Raw genomic sequence first — 27,473 nt, forward strand, 5'->3', positions numbered from 1 at the left:
TCTTGTGCCTTAGGTGTATGGAGTGTGCCGGTGGGGCCTATCTGGGATTGTTGAGGGGTCATTACAAGTCATACAGAGTGTGACCGGGGCAGTTTTGGCAATAAGGAGTGTGTGTGTGCGCGCGCGCGTGCACGCGCGCATATGTGTCTGTCTCTGGGTGCCAAGTGAGACCCTATTTCCCAGCACTAAGGAGGGTGATGTGGGTGGTCATCTCAGAGGGCTGCATTTTGGGGTGTTGAGGGGAGGGGCTGGAATTGAGGTCGTAACTCTGGGTGTGTCCTGGCGCTGGGGGTAAGACCCTGAGTTCAGGGATGTGGTGGCAGCAACCTGGCTGTGCTGAGATGGGGACAGAATGAAACTGAGTGGTAAGTGACAGGATTGTCTTAGGGTGTGAGACTGTGCCAGTGTGACCCTACTTCTCAGGGCAGGAGGCGAGTCTTTGTGACTTAGGACGTGTGTCCCAGGTGTCACTCAGCCCATCTTAAAGCAGGAGCCAGATACTGGGGAGAGTCCCCAGGTCGCCAGGCCTCCTGGTTCCTCTGCCCCCTTTCAGCCGCCTCCTCTCGCCTCCCAGGATATGACTCGCTGTGGCCCTAGCCGGGGCTTAAGCCCCTGTATAAATAGTACGCGGATCCCCTGGCCAGGCTGGTCCTGACCCAAGCCAGTCTGCCCGAGGCCCTGCCCACCAGCACCCACCCCAATGTCCATGAAGGCTTTAGCAGGGCAGGGGGGCATTGATGCCCCCACAGAATTGGAATTAGCCCCCCTAGTCCCAAAGCTCCAGGGAGGGGGCAGTGGCACCCCCTGCAGCCGCCCCAGCCTGCCCCAGACGACACTCACATTTTCCAGTGTTTAGATTTTATCCACTTTATTAATGAGGCAAGAGGCCCGGGGAAAGGGGGCTACTCCCGCCCTCCTGGGAGGAGGGGGTCACAGGGGGCCAGAACGACTCCAGGGAGCCTCCCTCCTCATGGAGGGAGCCGCTGGGGCCCAGAGTAGCCCCCATCCATTGCCAGGAGCAGAGAGGGGGGTCTCTGCCACTCCAGGCCCCAAGCGGGCGTGCGCGGGGTGGAGCGGCCCCTGGAGGCCAGCAAGGGCGGCGGGAGGAGCCGAGGAGCCGCCCCAGGAAGAGGGAGGGAGGAAGCGGCCTGCCGGAGAGCCAGGGCGCAGTGGGCAGCAGGGCTGAGCGGCCGGTGATGGGGACCCCGCATCCCAGGCAGTGCTGGGTAAGCGGGTTGCACATGAGGGTCCCTGGCTGGGGAGGAGGAGGGCATGAAGGGGTGGGGCCATGGCCACCTGTCTGTCCATCCTGTGTCCCTGGGCTCTTCCCCCCGATCTCTGTGTCCCTATCTTATCGTCTGTCCATCCTCCCTTCCCATCTGGCCTGGTGGACGGTTCCACCCTTTCCGCCCTCACCACCAGGATATCAAAGAGTGGATGGTCAGGCCTCTGGGGGCAGGGACATGGAGTGGAACCGTGGGCAGCCAGGGTGAGGCAGAGGTGATCGCGGTGGGGCCTGGCGAGAGACCGCAGTGGATCAGAGGCAGGTCCATGGGGCAGGGGTAGAGATGGGTCCATGGCACAGATGTAGCTGTGCCATGTGGGGTCGGAGATGGGTCCATGGGGGACAGGGACATGGCCGTGGGGAGAGATGTGCCCATGGTGGTAGAGATGGGGCTGGGGTATCTCGAGGATGGGACTGGAGTAAAGCTGACATGGGGCAAGTCAGGTAGAGCCACGGGCAGGAATGTGAGAGCTATCAGATGGAGCCACAGGCCCCAGGAATTTGCTACGGTGTAAAAATGGAAGGTGGGGGTTAGAGGGGGATCTGTGAGGCCCAGAGGCACTGGCAGAGATGCCTGAGGGCAGGGCTGGGGGGAATCTTGCAGGAAACCATGAGGGACAGAGAAGAGGCCAGTGGGGACAGAGGGAGGTCCTGGAGCAGGAGATGGGGCGGTGAGAGGCAAAAGAGAGGGAGGAGGGTTTCCAAATGGAGTGGCCAGGTCATTTGGAGTTGCCATGGGCAGAGGGGCTGCCTGAGAACGCCAGGGAGTCAAATGGGCCTGATGTTCTGAGATGGCACCGTGGGCTGGTCCCCGTCCGGGCCCAGCCAGCCTCACTCTGCCCTCTTCTCCTCTACCCAGCACTCCTGGCGCCTGACATGAGCCCTTGCGGGCCCCTCAACCTGAGCCTGGCGGGCGAGGCGACTACATGCGCGGCGCCGTGGGTCCCCAACGCGTCGGCCGTGCCGCCGTCGGGCGCTTCGCCGGCGCTGCCCATCTTCTCCATGACGCTGGGCGCCGTGTCCAACCTGCTGGCGCTGGCGCTGCTGGCGCAGGCCGCGGGCCGCCTCCGACGCCGCCGCTCCGCGGCCACCTTCCTGCTGTTCGTGGCCAGCCTGCTGGCCACCGACCTGGCAGGCCACGTGATCCCGGGCGCGCTAGTGCTGCGCCTGTACACTGCGGGGCGCGCTCCGGCCGGTGGGGCCTGCCACTTCCTGGGCGGCTGCATGGTCTTCTTTGGCCTGTGCCCGCTGCTGCTGGGCTGCGGCATGGCGGTGGAGCGCTGCGTGGGCGTCACGCGGCCGCTGCTCCACACCGCGCGGGTCTCGGTCTCCCGCGCGCGCCTGGCGCTGGCCGCGGTAGCTGCGGTGGCTTTAGCCGTGGCGCTGCTACCGCTGGCGCGCGTGGGCCGCTACGAGCTGCAGTACCCGGGCACGTGGTGCTTCATCGGCCTGGGTCCCTCGGGCGGCTGGCGCCAGGCACTGCTCGCCGGCCTCTTCGCCGGCCTCGGCCTGGTCGCTCTCCTCGCCGCGCTGGTGTGCAACACGCTTAGCGGCCTGGCCCTGCTACGCGCCCGCTGGCGACGCCGCTCCCGAGGGCCTCCCCCGGCCTCGGGCCCCGACAGCAGGCGTCGCTGGGGGGCGCGCGGACCCCGCTCGGCCTCCGCCTCGTCCGCCTCGTCCATCGCTTCAGCCTCCACAGCCTTTGGCGGCTCCCAGAGCCGCGGCTCGGCACGCAGAGCTCGCACCCACGACGTGGAGATGCTGGGCCAGCTTGTCGGTATCATGGTGGTGTCGTGCATCTGCTGGAGTCCAATGCTGGTGAGGGGCGCACCGGCCCCTCGAGCCACGCTCCTCCCGCTCCCTCTCAACACCCTCTGCCCTTCGTCCTCCCAGAACACCTTGGGCCTCCGTCCAGGACCCAACCAAGGCCCCGGCCCCTGGAGGCCCCATCCCACCTGCCCCGAAAGCCAGCATGGCCTTCTCCATCTGACCTCCCATCCTTCCTCCTAGCCCCCTTCTCTTCTTCCTTTTTGGGGTCTTTGTAGCGCACCATGACCCACACAAGCCTCCTCTCCTGCCCCACCGTTATAAGCCCCCGCGCTTCATTCCCTAGTCCTTTCACCCAACCCCCTCCTTTGTCCTCTTTCCGGGATACCTGAGACTCCTCTCCGGCCGGACCCCCCACCCACTGAAGGTGTTTGTTTCTTTGCCTCCCTCCTTTTTTTCCGCATCCTCTTCCCACCTGGATCCCCATTTACCTTGCCTGCGACGGCTCGCCCCTCCTCCCAGGCTTTTACCTTCCAGCCACGCCCCCACCATCCCTGCGCCCCTCTGCGCCCGCGCCCGCGCCCGCCAAACGGCTCACACCTGCTTCCCCCACAGGTGTTGGTGGCGCTGGCCGTCGGGGGCTGGAGTTCTACCTCTCTGCAGCGGCCACTGTTCCTGGCCGTGCGCCTTGCCTCCTGGAACCAGATCCTGGACCCTTGGGTGTACATCCTGCTGCGCCAGGCCGTGCTGCGCCAACTGCTTCGCTTCCTGCCCCCGAGGGCCAGGGCCAAGGGCGGCCCCGCGGGGCTGGGCCTAACCCCGAGCGCCTGGGAGGCCAGCTCGCTGCGCAGCTCCCGGCACAGCGGCCTCAGCCACTTCTAAGCACAACCGGAGGCCCAACGACGAAGTCAGCCCACCCTGGGGCCGGGCCCAGGTGCGCGGCGCAGAGCCTTTGAGGAATGAAAAGCCATTCAGCGAGCCCAGACAGAGCGGTGAGTCCCGTCGGGGCTTCGGCACCCACTGGGTCCGCGCTAGGGGCAGCAGAGGCGCCAAGTGCGCTTCCAGGGTGGGTGCAGTTCCGGGGCCTACCAGATGGCGTGGAGATACCGGGGCGCGGTTCTAGGAGGCTCGAGGGTGCCGGACCGTGGGCGCCGGAGCCGCAGGAGCAAGCGCACCGTGCGGGCGCGGGGGCTGGGGCTCCGCTGGGAGCAGAGCGAGAGGGTGTGGGGGGCGTTTCCTGACCTTGCCACCGCCCTAACGGAATTCCGAAACCATTCTGCTCACTGTGGCTTTGAGTTCTTCCAATACAGCCCGAAAACCCTGTCCCCAAACCATTTTGCCCCATGCCCCTGGGAGTCTCCCAACACAATCCCGACCCCCTCCCATCTCAGCTTACCTACGCTCCCCACCATAAGAACAGCTCCGAGTCCACGCTGCCCCTTGATCCTCTTCAAATGACACCCCCATCACTCGAGACTCCCACGACCAACCAGCCAGCCACCTGCCCCCCAAACGTCCACACCTCCAAGCACACCCCCACCGCCAATGACTGCACACAAGAAGACACGGAAGATGCATGGATCAGGCAAATCCCAAAGGCCTTTTTAAAAACTAAGAGCTCTCGGGCAGGGGTAGGGGCAGGGGAGGGGGCTAGCAGCCCCCCGCCACGAAGTCGAAGTCCAGGAAGGCCGCCTGCTCCGCGGCTGTGAGGGGACGCGCGTCACGGGGCGGGCTCAGCGTGGGGGCCTCCCCGGTGAACTCCTCGTCAAAGTTGCTGACGTCGGTGCGGCCAGACAGCGTGGGCACAAAAGGCGGCGGCAGGCGCCGGGCCAACAGGGCTTCCCAGCCCAGAGTCTGCAGGGGAGGGAAGCCGAGGGGAGGGTCAGCCTGGGAGGCTGAGGAGGGGGCGTGCTGCAGTGGGGACCAGTCCTAGGGCTTGGGGACCACGGAGAGGAGTCATCATATAGGGAAAAGTGGGGTGGGGGGACTGGGGCTCAGGAGGGATCACCTGCGATAGCCTAGGGGAGAAGCGGGATTAGGAAACAGTGGAGGCCAGGCGTGGTAGCTCACATCTGTAATCCCAGAACTTTGGGAGGCTGAGGTGGGAGGATCACTTGAGGCCAGGAGTTCAAGACCAGCCTGGCCAAAGTGGCAAAATTCCATCTCTACTAAAAATACAAAAATTAGCCAGCTGTGGTGGAGTGGTGTGTGCCTGTAATCCCAGCTACTCAGAAGGCTGAGGCAGGAGAATCGCATGAATCTGGAAGGCGGAGGTTACAGTGGGCCAAGATTGAGCCACCGCATTCCAGCCTGGGCAACACAGTGAGACCCTGGCTCAAAAAACAAAAAACAAAAAAACAAAAAAAGAGGCGGCGGAAAGTGGAGATGTGGGATTAGGAGGGTCCCTGGGGGGAACAAAAGTGGAGGAGGGAAATCGGGGTGTCAAAGGAGGTGATGTTGCCCTGGAGGTGCAATGAGGCCTTTGAGGCAAAGCGGCTAGGCCTGGGGGACATCGGGTGTGGGGTGATGAATCGGCCCCGGGGGAGGGCCGGGGTCACTGAGGTCCTTTTGGGGAACCTCACCCTGAAGAAAGGCTGTTTCTTCACATCTTCTGCATCTCTCTCGCTAGATCCCAGCCTCCGCTCTGGGTTCCTCCGCAGCAGCTTGGAGGAAGGAGCACTGTGTCAGGATCTGTCCCCTTCTGGGCCCCAGTGCCCCTCCCCAGACCTGCCCCACATCGGGGGTCCTCACCCTTCTCATGATGCCGATGGCTTCGGCGGACAGGAAGCGGGGGTAGCGAACCTCATCGTTGACGATGCTATCGAAGACCTCCTCCTCGTCATCCCCTGGGAATGGGGACTGGGGAGAGGGAGGCCCGGGGTGAATGAGGCCTCTCCTCTGGCTGCTCCAAACCCAGCCCGGCCTCAGCCTTACACTCTGCTGCAGCTCTTGGGTGCTGGCTAACTCGGGCAGGGAAATGTCCCATTTAATAGAGGCGGAAACTGAGGCCAGGGAGGCAGAGCCAGCAGCCCTCAATCACACAGCACTTGGTGGAGGCAGACTTGGATCCCACCCTAGGGCACACGCAGTTTCCAGTGAGATCCGAGACACACAGGGGTGGGGTCTCACCTCGCCAACCAGCATTTCGTACAGCAGCACACCTAGCCCCCACCAGTCCACAGCCCGCGTGTATGAAGTGTCCGTCAGCACCTCAGGGGCCAGGAACTCCGGGGTCCCACAAAATGTACTGGTCCGGTCCCCATAGCCCATCCCTGGGGACAGCAAAGCCATGTGAGGTTATGGGGGCCAGAGGAGTCACTCAGCCCAATGTGGGGTTGTCCACACAGCCAGCCCTGTCCCAGGGTCAGGGTGGGGGGCACCCCAAGTAGGGTTAGGGACCCCATTCCTTCCCCCTCCTTTGTCTAATCCCGAGGCCAGTCCCTCACCCTCCTTGCAGAGGCCAAAGTCTGTGATCTTGACGTAGCCCTCGGTGTCCAGAAGCAAATTGTCCAACTTCAGGTCCCTGTTGGGGGTTGTGGGGTGGAAAGAGGGATGAGCGGGGGTCTGGGCCTTGTCCCCACAATGGGCAGTGTGCACACGCATGCGCGCACACACACACACCTGTAGACAATCTTGTGTTCATGAAGAAACTGTAGGCCCAGCACCACGCAGGCGGAATAAAAGCTGCAGAGAGAGAGAGGCTGCTGAGAGGGGTGGGGCCACCCTGCAAGCAGGGAGGGTCACATAAGCCCGGCTCCCACATCCTCAAACGCCCCCCAGTCTCCCCAAAGCTCTAGGAGGCTGGGGGAAGCAAGGCCTGAGGGTGGAGGGGTGAGAAGCAGGCTGCCAGCCTCTCGGGGGGACTGAAATGTCAGACGCTGTGGAGGGAGGCGGGGCCCGGGCTGGGGGGCCAGGCTCACACGGCACGGGGCTCAGAGAACACGTCGCTGTGGATGTGAAGCATCAGGTCCCCACCGGCCGAGTACTCCATCACGAAGCACACGTGCTCCGGTGTCTGGAAACAGCCAAAGAGGTTCACCAGGAAGGGGTGTCCCGCACTGGTCACTGCCGCCAAGATCCGCTTCTCACACATCAGGCTGGGGAGGGGTGAGGGACAGAAGTCAGAGACCATGGCCGCCGCTTATCCCCGACTCCCAGACGGCAAGCAAAGCCCATACAGAGGGAAGCAGAACTGAGAAATGTCATCTCAGCACCTGGATACAGCCATGCCTGAAGGCAGCACACTCCTGGACTTTTCTAATGCAGACCAATAAATTTCTTTACTTGTTTCGGCCTTTCTGAGTTGGGTTCCTGATTATCAAAAGAATGCTGGGAAGACCAAGGACAATCTCAGTGCCTGTACCGAATGTTTAGAGGGGTTAGGCACTGTGTAGACAGCACCTGACAACCGTATGTGGAAGGCAGCAGCACTCCGCTTCTCCACATCAAGAGGGGTTCTTTTTTTTTTTTTTTGAGACAGTCAAGCTAGAGTGCAGTGGCATGATCTTGGCTCACTGCAACCTCTGCCTCCTGGGTTCAAGTGATTCTCCTGCCTCAGCCCTCCCAAGTAGGTGGGACTACAGATGCCCACTACCACGCCGGGCTGATTTTTGTATTTTTAGTACAGACGGGGTTTCACCATGTTGGCCATACTGGTCTCGATGTCCTGACCTCAGGTGATCCATGCACCTCGGCCTCCCAAAGTGCTGGGATTACAGGCGTAAGCCACAGTGCCTGACAAAAAGGCTGAGGTTCTGAAGGGAGAACTGACCTCCCCAGGATCTCCAAGCCCATGCTGCACACGTGAGATTTGAACCCAGGATGCTGACCCCAAAGCAGAGGCAGTGTTTGCACCACGAAGGGCACAGGCTTCAGAACCTGAGTCTCTAGCTTTGAATCCTGGACCTGCTGCTTACTGGCTGTGTGACCTTGGGTAAATTGCTCAACCTCTCTGTGCCATCAGTATTTACCTTATAGGGCAACATGGAGGAACAAATGAATAACTTTTATAAGAGCTATTATTATCTTGGTATTAGGCTAGCAGGTATTAGTAACTTTTTGTTTTGAGACAGGTCTCACTCTGTTGTCCAGGCTGGAGTGCAGTGGTGTGATCTCAGCTCACTGCAACCTTGACCTACTGGGCTCAGGTGATCCTCCTATCTCAGCCTCATGAGTAGCTGGGGCTACAAGCATGTACCACCACACTCAGCTAATTATTTTATATGTTTTGTAAAGATGGAGGTGTCACCATGTTGCCCAGCCTCGTCTTGAAATTCTGAGCCCAAGTGATCCACCTGCCTCAGCCTCCCAGAGTGCTGGGATTACAGGCGAGAGCCACCGTGCCTGGCATTAGTGACTACTATGAGTCACTCTCCCTGCAGCTCCAAGGAGAGAATTGCTCTGTCATTTCCCAAAAGAGAAGACAGAGGTCCCCAGAAGACCACGGCAGGTCCCCACCTCTCCACCTCGTCTCGGGCCACAATGTCCCCTTTCTTCAGAGCCTTGATGGCAAACAGCTCCCCACTGGGCCGGAATTCGGAGAGCAGCACCTGGAACCACAGTGGGCAGGGGTGGTTTTAGCGGCCAGCCAGGGACCTGCAGGGGTCTCCCAATTCCCTGCCCTCCACCTCACCTTCCCAAAGTGACCCCGGCCCAGCACCGCCAGGAACTTGAAATCCTCAAGGGTCAGAGGTGACTTCCTCAGAGGGCTGTGGAGAGAGGCCACTGGTGAGAACAAGGACAGCAGGCAGGGGTGGTGGGCAGGGGGCCGGGGAGTGGTGTCACCTGCACAGGGCGGGGCCTGGGGTCTCCTGGGTCTCCGAAGGCAGCTTGGGAGTGATGGAGGATTCCTGGATCGGGGAGCTCTGTGGCGGAGAGGAGGCCAGAGTAGGGGAGTCAGAGATGCCCTTATAACCACAACAGCCTCTGCGGCCCTGCAAGATCTGCCCCCCACCTCTCTGTCCTCACCTCTCCTCCCACGCAGCCCCTCACTCACTCTCCTCCAGCCACACACCTGCACCACCACGCCTGGCTAATTTTTGTACTTTTAATAGAGATGGGGTTTCACCATGTTGGCCAGGTTGGTCTGGAACTCTTGACCTCAGGTGATCCACTCGCCACGGCCTCCCAAACTGCTGGGATTACAGAAGTGAGCCACCACACCCAGCCCGAATTTTCTCTCTCTCTTTTTTTTTTAGAGACAGAGTCTTGCTCTGTCGCCCAGGATGGAGTGCAGTGGCACAGTCATAGCTTAGTGTAGCCTTCAACTCTACCTCCACCTCCTGAGTAGCTGGGACTAAAGGCTTGCACCACCACGCCCAGCTAATTTTTTTTTGAGACTGAGTTTCATTCTTGTTACCCAGGCTGGAGTACAATGGCACGATCTCCGTTCACTGCAACCTCCACCTCCCGGGTTCAAGTGATTCTCCTACCTCAGTCTCCCAAATAGCTGAGATTACAGGCATGCACCACCAAGCTAGGCTAATTTTTTATATTTTTAGTCGAGATGGGGTTTCTCCATGTTGGTCAGGGTGGTCTCGAACTCCCGACCTCAGGTGATCTACCCACCTCAGCCTCCCAAAGTGCTGGGATTACAAACGTCAGCCACCACGCCTGGCCTAATTTTTGTAGAGATGGGGTCTTGTTCTGTTGCCCAGGCTGGTCCCAAACTTCTGGCCTCAAGCAATCCTCTTTGTTCAGCTTCCTGAGTAGCTGGGACTACAAGTGCAAGCCATCATGCCTGGCTCGACAATGTCCTTTTTTTTTTTTTTTTTTTTTTTTTTTTGAGGCGGAGTCTCGCTCTGTTGCCCAGGTTGGGGTACAGTGGCATGATCTCGGCTCACTGCAACCTCTGCCTCCTGGGTTCAAGCAACTCTCCTGCCTTAGCCTCCCAAGTAGCTGGGACTACAGGCGCCTGCCACCACGCCCAACTAATTTTTGTATTTTTAGTAGAGACAGGGTTTCACCTTGTTGGCCAGGCTGGTCTCGAACCCCTGACCTCGTGATCCGCCCACCCTGGACTCCCAAAGTGCTGGGATTACAGGCGTGAGCCACCGTGCTGGGCTGCCAATGTACATGTTTAGCTCAGCCAGCTATAGCCTGCACTATATGCACTGCCTGCCTGAGGAGAGGAACCGATTCCCACGCCTCCACCGAGTTCCCATTTCCCCATATCCTCCCCAGCATTCTGTCATCAACCTTTTGGATTTTCGGCCACACTCATCTACTTTAATGAGGTATGTCATTTAATGGAATGCCATGAAGCATTTATTATTATTACTTCTACTTTCTTTTCTTTTTTTTTTGAGACGGAGTCTCCCTCTGTCGCCTAGGCTGGAGTGCAGTGGCGCGATCTCGGCTCACTGCAAGCTCCGCCTCCCGGGTTCACGCCATTCTCCTGCCTCAGCCTCCCGAGTAGCTGGAGCTATAGGTGTCTGCCACCACGTCCAGCTAATTTTTGGTATTTTTATTAGAGACGAGGTTTCACCATGTTAGCCAGGATGGTCTCGATCTCCTGACCTCATGATCCTGATCTCGGCCTCCCAAAGTGCTGGGATTATAGGCATGAGCTACCACGCCCAGCCTATTACTTCTACTTTCTAAAAAATTAGATATATAAAAAATTAGCCAGGTGTGGTGGTACATGCCTGTAGTCCTAGCTACTTGGGAGGCTGAAGTGGGAGGATCACCTGAGCTCAGGAGGTTGAGGCTGCAGCGAGGCATGACTGCACAACTGCACTCCAGCCTGGGTGGCAGAGCAAGACCCCGTCTCAAAAAAAAAAAAAAGAAAAGATAAAAGATAAAATGCATTCAGGCTGGGTGTAGTGGCTCATACCTGTAATCCCAGCACTTTAGGAGGCCGAGACAGGGAGATCACCTGAGGTCAGGAGTTCAAGACCAGCCTGGCCGACATGGTGAAACCCCATCTCTACTAAAAACAAAAATTAGTCAGGCATGCTGGCACAGGCCTGTAGTCCCAGCTATTCGGGAGGCTGAGGCATGGGCATCCTTTGAATCCGGGAGGCAGAGATTGGAGCGAGCGGAGATTGGAGTGAGCTGAGATCGTGCCACTGCATTCCAATGAAACAGAGTGAGACTCTGTCTCAAAATAAATAAATAAATAAATAAATAAATAAATAAATAAATAAATAAAATGCATTCAGTGAGGTGGGCAAGTGGAACAGGTTACATACGCATCCACCCAAGAAACCATCTGTCAGTCTAGGAGTTGGCAAATGTTGGCTGGTGGGCTAAACTGTTTTTATAAAGTTTGTAAGAGCTAGGAAAGGCTTTCACTAATTTTTTTTTTTTTTTTTTGAGATGGAGTCTGGCTCTGCCGCCCAGGCTGGAGTGCAGTGGCCAGATTTCAGCTCACTGCAAGCTCCGCCTCCCAGGTTTACGCCATTCTCCTGCCTCAGCCTCCCGAGTAGCTGGGACTACAGGCACCCGCCACCTCGCCCGGCTGATTTTTTGTATTTTTTTAGTAGAGACGGGGTTTTACCGTGTTCGCCAGGATGGTCTCGATCTCCTGACCTCGTGATCCGCCCGTCTCGGCCTCCCAAAGTGCTGGGATTACAGGCTTGAGCCACTGCGCCCAGCCTTTTTTTTTTTTTTTTAAAGAGATGCAGTGGCTGGAAGCAGTGGCTCACACCTGTAATCCCAGCACTTTGGGAGGCTGAGGCGGGCAGATCACCTGAGGTCAGGAGTTCAAGACTAGCCTGGTCAACAAAGTGAAACCCCATCTCTATTAAAAATACAAAAATTAGCCGGGTGTGGTGGCGCACACTTGTAGTCCCAGCTACTCGGGTGGCTGAGGCAGGAGAATTCCTTGAACCCAGGAGGTGGAGGCTGCAGTGAGCCCAGATCACACTACTGCACTCCAGCCTGGGCAACAGAGTGAGACTCCATCTCAAAAGAAAAAAAAAAAAAAAAGATGGAGTTTCACCATGTTGTTCAGGCTGGACTCCAACTCCTGGACTCAAGTCATCCTCCTGCCTCGGCCTCCCAAGTAGCTGGGACCACAGGTGAAGTGATTTTTACATTTTTAAATTGTTGGGGGAAAAAAAACAAAAAGAGGAATAATATTTCATTGCCCATGAAAGTTCTACGACGTTCAAACTTCCGTGTGAACTACCGATAAGGTTTTACTGGAATAGAGACACGCTTATGGTGTACAAATCGTCTGTGGCTGCTTTCAAACTACAAAGCAGACAGGGACTGTCTAGCCCACAAAGCCAAAAATATTGACTCTCTGGCCCTTTCCGGAAAATGCATGCTGACCTCTGACCTAGATCAAGACGAGGAACATTTCCATCACCCGGCAGGTCCCCTTGTGGCTCCCAGCTTGCGGTAACCTCTGCCTAGAGCACAGCACTCTCTCAATCACTCTATCATCGACATGGGTTTTAAATATGCTCGTTTTGCAAAGCGGTACACTGAGGCACACAGAGGTGAAGCGCAGAGCCAAGAGGTGGCAGGGCAGGGATGGGAACCCAGGCAGTCCAGCCCCCGAGCTCACAGTTTTCTTATTTTTATTTTTTGAGACGGAGTCTTGCTCTGTCGCCCAAGTTGGAGCGCAGTTGGCATGATCTTGGCTCACTGCAACCTCTGCCTCTCAGGTTCAACTGCCCCAGTTGACTGGGTAGCTGGGATTACAGGTGCCCACCACCGCACCCGGCTAATTCTTGTATTTTTAGTAGAGACGGGGTTTCATTGTGTTGGCCAGGCTGGTCTTGAACTCCTGGCCTCAGCCTCTCAAAGTGCTGGGATTACAGGTGTGAGCCACTGCGCCTGGCCTGTTTTATTTTTTGAGATAAGATTTCCCTATGTTGCCCAGGCTGCAGTGCAGTGGCAGGATCATGGCTCACCGTGGCTCACTGTGTTGCTCAGGCCGGTCTCAAACTCCTGGGCTCCAGCAATCCTCCCGTGTCAGCCTCCCAGAAGTGCTGGGATTATAGGCATGAGCCATTTGTTAACCAGGATAGAGATCTGGGCACAGGTTTTAACCAGCATAGAGATCTGGGCCCTGGTTCTGCCACAGACATGCTGCGTGGCTCCAGGGAAGTTCCTAGTGGTCTCTGAGCCTGGAGCAGGACCCCTGATGCTGCCCAGGCCAGGCCTAGGGGGGAGAAGGGGGGACCCTCACCAGGCTCGATGGACTGGAAGGAGGATCCCGTGAGCTCTTCTGAGGTGAGCTGTCCGAGTCAGTGCCGAGGTTCAGCTTCTCCACCGATATGTCACTGCAGCAGACGAGAGGAGGGTGTGTCTGGGACCCAGGACCCTCGCAGCCTTCAAGGGGCAGCCGGGACCCCGGGGCCCTCCTTCCTTACCCCGTGGTCCGGGCCTCGGATCCCAGAGAAGCCCCAGGGCTGAAGGTGCCTGTGCCCGTGGCATTGGGGATGAGCCTCCGGAGCAGCCGCACCCACGTGGCGACGTCGATGTTCATCTGCCTAGCACGCTGGAACGCCTTCCCTGGGGGGACGGGGGCAGGCATCACCCTCCATGACACTCCCAGGACCCCTGGCCTCTCCCCTAGGAGGCCTGGAGCACCCTCTCACCTTGCTGCTTGGAGAAAATTTTCTTCTGCCGTCGGAGCCGAGGAATCCTCTCAATGACAGGGTTGCGGAAGGTGACCTGGGGGAAGGGACCAAAAGGTGAGGACCCCTGCCCACCTGCAGGCAGACAGCTTGGTAAGAAAGCCCCTAGGAGCACAGGTGTGCACGCCCCAGTGGGGTTCTGGTCATGTGGCATCAGATTCAACCCGAGTACCAGGTGACAATGAAGAGGCCATCAGTGCCACCCACGGCTCCCCTCCTGAAGGGACATCCTGGAAAAGCAAGAAGCAGACAACCGGGTCCCCTTCTAGAGGTGGGGAGAGCATCTGATCCAACAAGACTGACAGACAGCGACCACAAACGGACGCCACACCATCCCACACCCCGATTCCCCACATGTGCTCCCAGACCCCAGACCTGCAGTAGCAGCAACACCTGGGAACTTGCTAGAAACGCAGGTTTCCAGGCCCCTCCTTTGACCTACTGAGCCAGAAACACAGAGTGGAGGAAGCGCTCTTTCTCTCTCTCTCTCTCTCTCTCTGTGTGTGTGTGTGTGTATGTGTGTGTGTGTTATATATATATAGATAGATAGATAGATAGAGATATATATTTTTTTAGACAGGGTCTTGCTCCATTGCCCAGGCTGGAGTGTAGTAGTGCAATCTCAGCTCACTGCAGCCTCCACCTCCCAGGCTCAAGCGATCCTCCCACCTCAGCCTCCTGAGTAGCTGGGACTACAGGCGCGCACCCCCATGCCAGGCAAATAGTTGTATTTGTAGAGATGGAGTTTCATCATGTTGGCCAGGCTGGTCCTAAACTCCTGGGCTCAAGTGATCTGCCCACTGTGGCCTCCCAAAGTGCTGGGATTACAGGTGTGAGCCACTGCGCCCAGCCTTAAAGCACTCAATATTTCAACAAGTCCCCAGGCAACGCTGATGCCCACCCATCCACGGAAGTCACCCGTCAAGTTTAATTCTCCCAACTCCAACACAATTTCTAGAAGATGCCGAAGTCACAGAACTGCAGTGTCTGGTACGATTTCACATGTGGCGATTTAAATTTAAATTAGTGAAAATGTCAGTGAAATTAAAACTTTGGTTCCCTGGTCGCGCGGGTTGCATTTCAGATAGAGAACATTTCCATCTACAACAGAACTCAGCTACTGTGGGTACATCAACAATAGAGCTGCAGAAAGTTCCCCTTTTTTTTTTTTTTTGAGACTCTGTTGCCCAGGCTGGAGTGCAGTGGCGCAATCTGGGCTCACCACAACCTCCACCTCCCAGACACTAGCGATTCTCCTGCCTCAGTCTCCCGAGTAGCTGGGATTATAGGCGCCCACCACCATGCCCAGCTTTTTTTTTTTTTTTTTTTTTTTTTTTTTTTTTGAGACAGAGTCTCACTCTGTTGCTCAGGTTGGAGTGCAGTGGTGCGATCTTGGCTCACTGCAACCTCCACCTCCCCGATTCAAGCGATTCTCCTGCCTCAGCCTCCCAAGTAACTGGGATTACAGGCATGTGCCACCACGCCCAGCTAATTTTTGTATTTTTAGTAGAGACTGGGTTTCTCCATGTTGGCCAGGTTGGTCTTGAACTCCTGACCTCAGGTGATCTGCCTGCCTGGCCCTCCCAAAGTGCTAGGATGACAGGCGTGAACCACCACACCCAGCCTAATTTTTGTATTTTTGGTAAAGACGGGGTTTCACCATGTTGGCCAGGCTGGTCTCAAACTCCTGACCTCAAATGACCCATCAGCCTCAGCCTCCCAAAGTGCTGGGATTACAGGCGTGAGCCACAGCGCTCAGCCAGAGCTGCAGAAAGTTCTATGGAATGGTGCTTCTGTAGAGGCATAAGAACAAAATAGAATGCCACAGAGAGACCTTGAAGGCGAGGAGAAACGCTTTAGAATGTGTCCCCCAGGTCACCCACCATCACTTTCCATTTGGTTTGGGCTGTGTTGTGAATAGCAGAACAATTTTAAAGCTCTGCCATCTGAGTCAACCTTTCTCCACGCCCCTTTCTCTCTCTCTCTCCTCTCCTCTCTCTCTCTCTCCTCTCTCTCTCTCTCTCTTTCTTTCTTTCTTTCGAGACAGAGTTTCACTCGTTTCCCAGGCTGGAGTGCAGTGGCATGATATCGGCTCACTGCAACCTCCGCCTTCAGGTTCAAGCGATTCTCCTGCCTCAGCCTCCTGAATAGCTGGGATTACAGGCGCCTGCCACCACACCCGGCTAATTTTGTATTTTTAGTAGAGACAGGGTTTCACCATGTTGACTAGGCTGGTCTCAAACTCCTGACCTGGTGATCTGCCCGCCTTGGCCTCCCAAAGTGCTGGGATTACAGGCGTGAGCCACCGTGCCCAGACCGGTCCCTTTCTTTCAGTGGTGCTTGATAGTCAGACCAGGGGAGAACCTCTGCTTGGGGATATGGATATAGAGAGATGGATAAATAGACACAGAAAGAGACAGATATAGATGCAGGTAGATAGAGAGGGGCATGGATGGAAGGGTAGTTACAGATAAGAGTCAGAGAGAGAGGCTGATAGAAGCAGGGATATATAGAGATAGAAAGAAGGATGGATGGATGGATGGATAGATAGATATAGCTATCGAGAGAAAAACAGAGAGAGGAACAGATAGATATAGACGGGGATAGATAGAGACAGAGAGAGGAATGGGTAGATATAAATAGAGACAGAGGAATATACAGAGATGGATGGATAGAGGGATAAGTATAGATAAGATAAATGGATGGATGGATAAGATAGATAATATAGATGGATAGATAATATGGATAGATAATATAGACAGATGGGTAAATGGAAAGATAGATTAGTTGATAGATAATATAGATAGATGGATGGATAGATCTAGCAATAGAGAGAAAAATTAGAGGCACAGAGAGATATAGAGAGGGATAGATAAAGATAGAGGAATGGGTAGATATACATAGAGAGAAATATACAGAGATGGATGGATGGATGATGCATATATAAGAGTGATGGATAAGATGACTGACAGATAATAGAGACGGATGCATGGAAAAATAGATTGGTTGATAGATAATATATAGAGAGATAGATAAATGGATAGATGGATTAGATAAATAGGTAATATAGATATCTAATATAGATGGATACATAGATAAGACAGATAGATAATATAGGTATATCTATCAATGGATAAAGGATGCATTGATAAGATGGCTGGGCCGGGCGCAGTGGTTAACGCCTGTAATCCCAGCACTTTGGGAGGCTGAGGCGGGCAGATCACGAGGTCAGGAGATCGAGACCATCTTGGCTAACATGGTGAAAACTGTCTCCACTAAAAATACAAAAAATTAGCTGGGCGTGTTAGCGGGCGCCTGTAGACCCAGCTACTTGGGAGGCTGAGGCAGGAGAATGGCGTAAACCCGGGAGGCAGAGCTTGCAGTGAGCCGAGATCACACCACCGCACTCCAGCCTGGGCGACAGAATGAAACTCCATCTCAAAAAAAAAGAAAAAAGATGGATGAACGCATAGACAGACAGACAGAGTGGATGGATGGACAGGTAGGTGGGTAAATAATAGATAATATGTGTTTATACATATATAAGTAATGTATTATGTATATATGTAAAATGGGGTACACATATAGGTTAGCGGAAGATTAAAAGAGTTTTTAGGATAATTGGCTAAATGAGGGGTCAAGTGACTTTCCTTCTCTGTCCCCTAGTTTCCTCCTCTGTCAAATTTGAGTAATAACAGTCCCTCTTTTGCTAGTTGGTTGTGAGAATTAAAAAGTTCACGTCGCCAAAGCACTCGCTACAGAGCCTGGCTTATGCTAGGAGAACTCAGCTAGAAATGTCATTCAGACCAGGGGTTCCCAGCCAGGGAGCACTTAACAATGTGTGGAGACCTCTGGGCTGCCAAAACTCAGGGGGAGCCGGTGCTACTGACATCCTGTAAGCAGTGGGCAGAGGTGCTGCTAAACATCCTCTAGTGCACAGGACAGCCCCACCACAGAGGACGATGTGGCCCCAGATGTCAACAGTGCCAAGGGGAGGCCACCTCAATTCAGACCTTCACCCTCACACGGCTATGGAAGGAATCGCTTTCTCTTGACTGTGGCTCTGATAGCAATCACCACGATATGTTGCCAGGTTTTGTATCACTTTTCCGGCTGGATGAAATTTTATAATTTATTTCCTTTTTTCTTTAAACATTTCTAAATTTGGAAATCAGCTTCTTCTTCTTTTTTTTTTTAATATCTTGCCTCAGAACAAAACCAATCCCAGCTAAGGTTATATCACTGATGTGGCTAATTAGAAGTTCTTTTCTTCTTCTTCTTCTTCTTCTTTTTTTTTTTCGAGACAAAGTCTCACTCTTGTTGCCCAGGCTGGGGTGCAATGGCATGATCTCAGCTCTCTGCAACCTCCGTCTCCTGGGTTCAAGCAATTCTCCTGCCTCAGCCTCCCGAGTAGCTGGGACTACAGGTGCCCACTACCATGCCCAGCTAATTTTTGTATTTGTAATAGAGATGGGGTTTCACCATGTTGACCAGGCTAGTCTGGAACTCCTGGCCTCAAGTGATCCACCCGCCTCGGCCTCCCAAAGTGCTGGGATTACAGGTGTCAGCCACCGCGCCCGGCCAAGGTGTGCTTTTCTATCAAGGTTCGGAGACAGATCTAAAATGTATCTTCCCCTTCTAGAATACACTGATCTAAAACATACCTGCCACTTCTAAAAGAGCCTGATCTAAAACTATCTTTCTGTACTAAGAGAAACCAGATCTAAAACATATCTTATGCTTCTAAAAGAGCCTGATCTAAAATGTACCTTCTCCTTCTAGAACAGACAGATCTTTTATTTTATTTGTTTTTTTTGAGATAGAGTCTCGCTCTGTTGCCCAGGCTGGAGTGCAGTGGTGGGATTTCAGCTCACTGCAGCCTCCACCTCCTGGGTTCAAGCGATTCTGCTGTCAGCCTCCTGAGTAGCCGGGACTAAAGGCATGCGCCACCACACCCAGCTAATTTTGTATTTTTAGTTGAGACGTGGTTTCATCACCATGTTGGCCAGGCTGGTCTCCCTGACCTCAGGTGATCCACCTGCCTCGGCCTTTCAAAGCACTGGGATTACAGGCATAAGCCACCACACCCAGCCTAGAACAGGCAGATCTAAAGCCTATCTTCCCTTTCCAGAAGAGCCTGATTGAAAACATACCTTTCCCTCTACAAGATATCTATTTAAAATGTATTTTCCCCTTCTAGAAGAGGTAGATCTAAAACATATCTCCCCCTTTTAGAAAAGCCTTACCTAAAACATGCCTTCCCCTTCCAGAAAAGGCAAATCTAAAACGGATCTTCCCTTTCTAGAAAAGCCTGATCTAAAACATCTTTCCCTTCTAGAAAAAAGCAGATCTAAAACATCTCTTCCCCTTCTAGAAGAGGCTGACCTAAAACATATCTTCTCCTTCTAGAAAAGGCAGAGTTAAAACATATCCTGTTTCTAGAAGAGCTGGATCTAAAATGTGTTTTACTCTTCTAGAAGAGCCTGACCTAAATTGTATCTTCCCCTTCTGGAAGAGCCAGACCTAAATATATTTTCCCCTTCTAGGAAACTGGGAATGGGGGAGTGAGGGAGAAGAAGCATTTTCTCAGGATCAGGGGTGGGCTGTACCTCGGCCACCAGGCAGCCCTGGGGTTCCATGTCCAGCTGCACCTCATGCCTCTCATTGTCCAAGAAATCCTCCAACTTCAGGAATTTGAGGGCACACAGGCCCCGCTGGTCCCGCCAGAACACAGCCAACTCCAGTTCCCGTGCCTGGAGGGAGAGGAAGAGGGCCATCATTCAGGGTGCCAGAGGCATGGAAACCCCTCCTCCTCTGGGCTCTGTTGTCCTCCAACGCAGCTCACCCTCTCCAGCTCCAGAGTGAAGCTCTGGTCCCAGGCACTGGGGCCACGTGGCTTCCAAGACGTCTGCCCCACCACTGTGTTATCCAGCTTAAGCACAGTGCTGACTTCATCTGAAATGGGGGAGAGGGCCCAGTCAGAAAATGCTGGCAGCGGCCAGGCAAGGTGGCTCATGCCTGTAATCCCGGCACTTTACGAAGTTGAGGCAGGCAGATCAATTGAGGCCAGGAGTTCAAGACCAGCCTGGCCATCATGGCAAAACCCCCATCTCTACTAAAAATACAAAAAATTAGCTGGGTGTGGTGGCGCACGCCCGTAATGCCAGCTACTCGGGAGGCTGAGGCAGGATAATCACTTGAACCCAGGAGGTAGAGGTTGTAGTGAGCCGAGATCATGCTACGGCACTCCAGCCTGGGTGACACAGTGAGACGAAAGAAAGAGAGAGAAAGAGAGAAAGAAAACAGAAAAGAAAAAATGGCCATGCACAGTGGCTCGTGCCTATAATCTCAACACTTTGGGAGGCTGAGGCAGGTGGATCACCTGAGGTCAGAAGTTTGAGAGCAGCCTGACCAACATGGTGAAACCCAGTGTCCTGCTAAAAATACAAAATTACCCAGGTGTGGTGGTGCATGCCTATAATCCCAGTTACTCAGGAGGCTGAGGCAGGAGAATCACTTGAACCCAGGAGGCGGAGGTTGCAGTGAACCGAGATCACGCCCACTGCACTCCAACCTGGGCAACAAGAGCGAAGTTCTATCTCAAAAAAAAAAAAGAAAAAAAGAAAGAAAATGCTGGCAGAAAGGGCAGGTCTATTATCTTTTTCTTTCTTCTTTTTTTTTTTTTTTTTTTGGTAGAGATGAGTCTTGTTATGTTGACTAGGCTGGTCTCAAACTCCTGGCCTCAAGTGATATTCTCCTGCCTCAGCCTCCCAAGTATCTGGGATTACAGGCATGAGCCACCAGGCCTGGCTGTCTGCTATCTTTTAAAATAAATCCTCCTCTCCATTACCTTTCTCTAACTGTGAAGTTTTGCATTTGACATTGAAGCCTTTAATCCAGTTGATTTTTTTTACCATGGTGTGAGGTAAGGCAGGGATCCAAATTCAGTTTTATTCTATGGAAGTCCCAGCAACATGCTCCTAAGAATTTATTTATTCATTTATTTTTGAGCCAGAGTCTCTCTCTGTCACCAGGCAGGAGTGCAGTGGCACAATCTCGGCTCACTGCAACTTCCACCTCCTGGGTTCAAGCAATTCTCGTGCCTCAGCCTCCAAAGTAGCTCAGACTACGGGCACACACTACCATGCTGCCCAACTAATTTTTTGTGTTTTTAGTAGAGATGGGGTTTTGCCATGTTGGCCAGGCTGGTCTTGAACTCCCGACCTCAAGTGATCACTGGCCTTGGCCTCTCACATGCTGGGATTACAGGCGTGAGCCACCGTGCCCAGGCCCTCCTAAGAAATTACCCTAGCAAAATGCATGCATGTATACATCAGTAGACACATTTATATAAAGTATATATAACGTCCAAACTAGAGGCAATCCCACAGTCCATTAACAGGAGAATTAAATATTTTAAAACTGCGATACACTCTTAGTAGCTGAAGTACAAAATTGCGGATATTTAACTATTTTTTTTTTTGGTTTCAGAAAAAGGCAATTCAATATGGCTCAGTCTAACATAATGGATTATTAAGCAGGAATAAATATGAATTAACCATAGCTTCTCACAACAAAATGGATGAGTCTCCCAAAACAATGCTTTTTTTGTTTGTTTGTTTGGTTTTGTTTTTTTGAATTTTTTTGTAGGATGGGGTTTCATCATGTTGCCCAGGCTGGGCTCAAATTCCTTGGCTCAAGCAATCCCTCCACCTCGGCCTCCCCAAGTGCTGGGATTAGAGGCTTGAGCCACTATGCCTAGCCCCGAAACAATGTTGAATGAAAAAAGCCATGTGATAGAATACAGTCTGTATGAGCCTATCAATATAAAGTTCTAATACCAGGCAAAATTAAAGTTTTTGGAGATGCAAACATGGAATTCTACAACTACGAATTATAGCAAGGAATGATAAAGTCGGGACAATTGGTCACCTCTATGGCAGAGGAAGAAGCTGAATTGGGGAGGAGACAGGAGGGAGCTTCTGGAGAGCTGGAAATATTCTATTTCTTTTCCCTTTTTTTTTTTAAGATGGGGTCTCACTCAGTTGCCCAGGCTGGAATGCAGTGGTGCATCAATCACGGCTCACTGTAGCCTTGACCTCCTGCATTCAAGTGATCCTCCCACTTCAGCCTCCCAAGTAGCTGGGACCGCAGGCATAAGCCACCATTGCCCCACGTCTGGTTAATTTTTGGTGGTCTGTCTTTGCTTTTTTTTCCCTTTAGTTTTCTTTTTTCTGTGACACAGACTCAGGAGGGCCTGATGACATGTGTCCCATTTTTTTATTATTGTAAAGACAAAGTCTTGCTATGTTGCCCAGGCTGGTCTTGAACTCCTGGGTTCAAGTGATCCTCCTGCAAATCCCAAAGGGCTGGGATTCCAGGCACGAGCTGTGGCCCCTGGCTGCCACATTCTATTTCCTAATGCAGGTGGTGGTAACATGGGTGTCTGCTCTCTCCCGTTACTCTTCTCCACACTACCTTTTTTTTTTTTTTTTTGTACATATGTATTAATTATCTTTCTTTGTCCTTTTTTTAGCTGCGAGATTAGGAATCAAATTTTCTTTTAAAAAAATTATGGCTGGCCAGTTGCGGTGGCTCACGCCTGTAATCCCAACACTTTAGGAGGCCGAGGCAGGTGGATCACGAGGTCAGGAGATCGAGACCATCCTGGCTAACGTGGTGAAACCCCATCTCTACTAAAAATACAAAAAAAAAAAAATTAGCCGGGTGTGGTGGTGGGCGCCTGTAGTCCCAGCTACTCGGGAGGCTGAGGCAGGAGAATGGCAAGAACCCAGGAGGCGGAGCTTGCAGTGAGCCAAGATCGCGCCACTGCACTCCAGCCTGGGCGACTGAGCAAGACTCCGTCTCAAAAAAAAATTATGGCCAACGTGGCGAAACCCTGTCTCCACTAAAAATACAAAATTTAGAAAATTAGCCAGGCATGGTGGCACACGCCTGTAATCCCAGCTACTTGGGTGGCTGAGGCAAGAGAATCCTCAAACTGAGGAGGCAGAGGTTGCAGTGAGCTGAGACCATGCCACTACGCTCCAGTCTGGGCAGCACAGCAAGACTCTGTCTCAAGAAAAAACAAAATTATGGTAAAATACATATAACATAAAATGTACCATCATAATAATTTTTAAGTGTCCAGTTCGGTGGCATAAAGTATATTCACATTGCTGTGCAACCATTACCACCATCCATCTCCAGAACTTTCAGCTTACAAAACCCAAACTCTGTCCACATTAAATATATAAACTCCCCATTCCCCCTCCCTCTACTCCCCGGCATCCATCATTCTACTTTCTGTCTCTATGAATCTGACTACTCTAGGAACCTCATATAACTGGAATCATACAATATTTGTCTTTTGGGGACTGGCTTATTTCACTTAGACTAATGTCCTCAAGGTTCATCCATGTTGCAGGATGAGACAGGATTTCTTTCCTTTTTCTTTTTTTTTTGAGACAGAGTCTCACTCTGTCACCCAGGTTGGAGTGCAGTAGCATGATCTTGGCTCACTGCAACCTCCACCTCCTGGGCTCAAGCGATTTTCCTCCCTAGTAGCTGGGATTACAGGTGTGCACCACCACGCCTGGCTAATTTTTGTATTTTTTTAATTTTAATTTTATTTTTATTGTTTTGAGACGGAGTCTTGCTCTGTCGCCCGGGCTGGAGTGCAGTGGCCGGATCTCAGTTCACTGCAAGCTCCGCCTCCCAGGTTTACGCCATTCTCCTGCCTCAGCCTCCCATGTAGCTGGGACTACAGGCACCCGCCACCTCGCCCAGCTAGTTTTTTTTTTTTTTTTGTATTTTTTAGTAGAGACAGGGTTTCACCGTGTTAGCCAGGATGGTCACGATCTCCTGACCTCGTGATCCGCCCGTCTCGGCCTCCCAAAGTGCTGGGATTACAGGCTTGAGCCACCACGCCCGGCCAATTTTTGTATTTTTAATAGAGATGGGGTTTCACCACGTTGCCCAGGCTGGTCTCGCACCCCTGAGCTCAAGTGATCCACCTGCCTCGCCTCCCAAAATGCTGGGATTACAGGCAGGAGCCACTGCGCCTGGCGGGATTTCTTTCCTTTTTAAATCTGAGTAATGTTCCACTGTACGGCTGGCCCCCGTTTTGTTTATCCACTCATCTACTGGTGGACACCGGGTTGCTTCCATTTTTGGCTTTCATAGCGCTGCTATGAACACAGGTATACAAATATCTCTGAGACCATTTTTTTTTAAAGTATTTTTCTATCACTATTTTTAAAACTGACAAATAAAAATTATATATTTATCATGTACAACATGTTGTTTTGAAATATGTATACATTATGGAACGTCCGAGGCCCTGTTTTTAATTCTTTTGGGGATATGCCCAGAAGTAGCTTTGGATCATATGGTTATTCTTGGTTGTTGTTTTCTTTTCTTTTTTTTTGAGACAGAGTCTCATTGTGTCACCCAGGCTGGAGTGCAGTAGCATGATCTCTGCTCACTCCAACCTCTGCCTCCTGGATTCAAGCAACTCTCTTGTCTCAGCCTCCAGAGTAGCTGGGACTACAGGCACACACCACCACCACTCCCAGTAACTTTTTATTTTTAGTAGAAATGAGGTTTCACCATGATGGCCAGGTTGGTCTTGAACTCCTGACCTCAGGTGATCCACCCACCTTGACCTCCCAAAGTGCTGGGATTACAGGCGTGAGCCATTGAGCCTGGCCTGCTTACTCTGTTTTTAATCGTTTCAGGAACTGCCAATATTTCTCTTTCTTTCTTTCTCTCTCTCTCTCTCTTTCTTTCAGACAGTCTCGCTCTGTCGCCCAGGCTGAAGTGCAGTGGCTCCATCTCGGCTCGCTGCAACTTCTGCCTCCTGGGTTCAAGCGATTCTCTTGCCTCAGCCTTCTGAGTAGCTGGGATTACAGACACAAACCACCATGCCCAGCTAATTTTTGTATTTTTAGTAGAGGGGTTTTGCCAGGATGGCCAGGCTGGTCTCGAACTCCTGACCTCATGTAATCTGCCCCCGCTCAGCCTCCCAAAGTGCTGGGATGACAGGTGTGAGCCACCACGCCTGGCCTTGCCAATATATTTTCCATAGGGCTGCATCATTTTACATTCCCACCAACAGTGCACAAAGGTTCTGATTTCTCTCCACATCCTCACTAACACAGTTGTTATTTTCTGTTTGTTTTGTTGGGTTTGTAAAATAGCCATCCTAATGAGTATGATATATTGGTTTCTTGTTTAGTTTTTCCTTTTTTTAAATTTTATTTATTTATTATTATTTTTTGAGATGGAGTCTTGCCCTGTTGCACAGACTGGATTATGGTGGCGTGATCTCGGCTCACTGCAACCTCCGCCTCCTGGGTTCAAGCAATTCTCTGCCTCAGCCTCCTGAGTAGCTGGGATTACAGGCACCCACCACCACACCTGGTTAATTTTTTTGTATTTTTAGTAGAGACGGGGTTTCATCATGCTGGCCAGGCTGGCCTTGAACTTCTGACCTCATGATCCACCCGCCTCGGCCTCCCTGAGTGCTGGGATTACAGGCGTAAGCCACCATGCCCGGCCTTTTTTTTTTTTCTTTTAAATCTAAATAACCTTGAATTTTTTTTTAAATTTAGAGACAGGGTCTCTCTGTCATCTAGGCTGGAGTGAAATGGCTCAATGACAGCTCACTGCAGCCTGGAACTCCTGGGCTCAAGTGATCCTCCCACCTCTAGAATAGCTAGGACTACAGGTATGGGCCACCACATCTGGCTAATTTTTACATTTTATTTTTTGTAGAGACAGGGTCTTCCAATGTTGCCCAGGCTGGTCTCAAACTCCTGGCCTCAAGTGATCCTCCTGTCTCAGCCTCCCAAAGTGCTGGGATTACAGGCATGAGCTGCTGCACCTGGCCTGTTTTTTTTGTTTGTTTTTGTTGTTTTGTTTTCTTTTGAGACAGAGTCTCACTGTGTCACCCAGGCTGGAGGGCAATGGCGCGATCATGGCTCACTGCAACTTCCACATCCGGGGTTCAAGTAATTCTCCTGCCTCAGCCTCACAAGTAGCTGGGATTACAGGTGTGCACCACCATGCCCAGCTAAGTTGTATTTTTAAGTAGAGACTGCATTGCACTATGTTGGCCAGGCTAGTCTCAAATTCCTGACCACAAGTGATCCGCCTGCCTTGGCTTCCCAAAGTGCTGGGATTACATGCGTGAGCCACCACACCCGACCCTTGGCCTATTTTTTAAAGGTTTACAAATATGGGGCATTCTGGGTCCCCCATGCGACCTCGTCGTTTCTCAGGGCCCATGATGCCCACTCACTGGTGTTCTCGGCTTCTCCTTTGAGGCTGCTCCGGCCACTGAGGCTTCCGCTTCGGCTGTAAAGGCCCCGGGCTGGGCGGCTCAGGAATGGGGGGCGGCTGTCTGGGGTCCCAGGTCCACCCCCTGAGGGCGTAGGGTTCCACGGGATGGTCTCTGGGAGGTCTCTGCAGCCCACCACGCGTACCTCCAGGGTCCCTGCAGGAGGGGAAAGCTCAGCAGGGGGCCACTTCTGGGGCAGGCTGAGTGGAGGGGACCACAGTGGGGAGGGGACACATCGAGACGCAGCCATGGTACAAGTGGGAGCCAGTGAGGGACAACCAGGGTGGAGCACGGAGCCTGACGCCGGGATGTCCGTGCTGGAATAGAACATGAGACAAGCAGTCCTTCCGGGAGGGGCTCCGATGCGGAAGTTTAGGGGCAGAAGGCAGGTTCAGGGTGCAGGCCGGGCCAAGGCAAGCAGGAACAGGGTAGGACTAGGGGTTCTAGGGGAGGACTCGCTGCACGACCTGAGGCCTGAGATGGGCTAGGGGTCTACGGTGGGGTTGGTCTGGAGAGGTAGATAGCTGAGGGGTCTGTGGAAGGTGGGGCTGGCTGGTCTGCAGCAGGGGGATAGGAGGCTCAGGGCTGAGCGTTGTGAGGCTGAGGTGGGGCTGGGGGACAGGGGCTGGGAAAAAATACTGGGCCAGGTGAAGAGAGATGGAGAAACTGAGAGGTGGGGAGGGGGCAAGAGCTCAGAATCAGAGGGTAAAGTAGGGTGAGAAGTCCAGGGTGCAACGGGCTGTCTACTGGAGAGGGGAGGAGACAGTGAGATGGGAGTCCAGGGTTGGGGAGAGTGGAGATCCAAGTCGGGGGTCACAGGAATGGGGAAATCACAGCAGTCGGAGGCCAGGGCTGCGGGGGTGGGGCAGGTCTCAGGCCCACCTGTGAGCGGCGCGGGCTTGCACAGGGTGCTGTAGTGCGTGGCGGGAAAGGGCCCGGCCAGGCGGGCGCTAAAGGCGGCGGACGAGGCTGCAGCGAGCTCTTCTCGCAGCAGCCGCCCCTTGGGGTGGTCGGCGGGCAGCTCCCCCAGCCTCCGCTCCAGAGCCTCCCGCAGCAGCCCCAGCTTCTGGTTGGATTCTGTCAATTTCTCCTGGGCCTGCGGTGGGAAGTGTGGGGCTGGGAACGGGACCAGGCTTGCCACTCCCCAAGTGCAGCCCCTGTGCCCCTTCCTCAGACTGACTGAGTCTCGCACTGAATTCCTCCCTAGAGGGCTAAACCTCAAACCAATTTGGTCCCACCCCTGGGAAAACTAGGCCCCACCCCCTGCAGAGACCCCGCCCCTCACAGTGGCACTGTTTCTGGCTGATGCCCCGCTTCTCACAGCAGTCTACCTCGGCTGAGGCCCCACCCCATATAAAGGTCACATACCCTTTAAGGCTCCACCCCTCAAACCAGTGCAGTTCCTGGAGAAATCCCCGCCGCTTGCTGAAGCCCCGCCCCCTGATAAAGCCCCGGCTCTAATGAAAGCTCCGCCCCTCACCTC

The 27,473-nt window shown here is 53.4% G+C and overlaps 2 protein-coding genes across 3 annotated transcripts in view; one reads left to right on the plus strand and one right to left on the minus strand.

Moving 5' to 3' along the window:
- Positions 1–1,096: 1,096 nt before the first annotated feature.
- Positions 1,097–4,034, plus strand: LOC115899072 (prostaglandin E2 receptor EP1 subtype). 2 transcript variants are annotated; one of them, XM_030935383.1, is made up of 3 exons: positions 1,097–1,226; positions 2,145–3,103; positions 3,668–4,034. In XM_030935383.1, the coding sequence occupies exons 2-3, from the start codon at positions 2,162–2,164 to the stop codon at positions 3,932–3,934; spliced, it is 1,209 nt and encodes a 402-aa protein (XP_030791243.1). In that variant the 5' UTR covers positions 1,097–1,226; positions 2,145–2,161; the 3' UTR covers positions 3,935–4,034. The 2 variants fall into 2 exon arrangements, with proteins under 2 accessions (XP_030791243.1, XP_030791244.1); XM_030935384.1 differs by lacking the exon at positions 1,097–1,226 and having other exon boundaries at positions 2,043–3,103.
- Positions 4,035–4,625: 591 nt separating this feature from the next.
- LOC115899165 (serine/threonine-protein kinase N1-like) overlaps positions 4,626–27,473 on the minus strand; it is a 26,138-nt gene continuing 3,290 nt past the window's right edge. Inside the window, exons 2-19 of the mRNA XM_030936385.1 lie at positions 27,276–27,326; positions 26,873–27,193; positions 25,952–26,146; positions 19,493–19,602; positions 19,257–19,400; positions 13,609–13,684; positions 13,381–13,522; positions 13,197–13,290; positions 8,837–8,916; positions 8,685–8,760; positions 8,510–8,601; positions 6,973–7,149; positions 6,674–6,736; positions 6,499–6,575; positions 6,182–6,324; positions 5,804–5,911; positions 5,635–5,715; positions 4,626–4,906 (exon numbers count right to left, since the gene is read on the minus strand). Coding sequence (XP_030792245.1) covers positions 4,703–4,906; positions 5,635–5,715; positions 5,804–5,911; positions 6,182–6,324; positions 6,499–6,575; positions 6,674–6,736; positions 6,973–7,149; positions 8,510–8,601; positions 8,685–8,760; positions 8,837–8,916; positions 13,197–13,290; positions 13,381–13,522; positions 13,609–13,684; positions 19,257–19,400; positions 19,493–19,602; positions 25,952–26,146; positions 26,873–27,193; positions 27,276–27,326 — 2,234 coding nt within the window. The 3' untranslated portion in view covers positions 4,626–4,702. The remainder of the gene's footprint in view (positions 4,907–5,634; positions 5,716–5,803; positions 5,912–6,181; positions 6,325–6,498; positions 6,576–6,673; positions 6,737–6,972; positions 7,150–8,509; positions 8,602–8,684; positions 8,761–8,836; positions 8,917–13,196; positions 13,291–13,380; positions 13,523–13,608; positions 13,685–19,256; positions 19,401–19,492; positions 19,603–25,951; positions 26,147–26,872; positions 27,194–27,275; positions 27,327–27,473) is intronic.

The sequence above is a fragment of the Rhinopithecus roxellana genome, chromosome 8 (genome assembly GCF_007565055.1).
Source record: "Rhinopithecus roxellana isolate Shanxi Qingling chromosome 8, ASM756505v1, whole genome shotgun sequence".
NCBI lineage: Eukaryota > Metazoa > Chordata > Mammalia > Primates > Cercopithecidae > Rhinopithecus > Rhinopithecus roxellana.

Excerpts from the sequence above, each read along its gene's own strand:
- LOC115899072 (XM_030935383.1), top strand. The coding sequence starts at position 2,162 with ATGAGCCCTTGCGGGCCCCTCAACCTGAGCCTGGCGGGCGAGGCGACT. Across the intron at positions 3,104-3,667 it reads TCTGCTGGAGTCCAATGCTG|GTGTTGGTGGCGCTGGCCGT; the intron begins GTGAGGGGCGCA and ends CTTCCCCCACAG.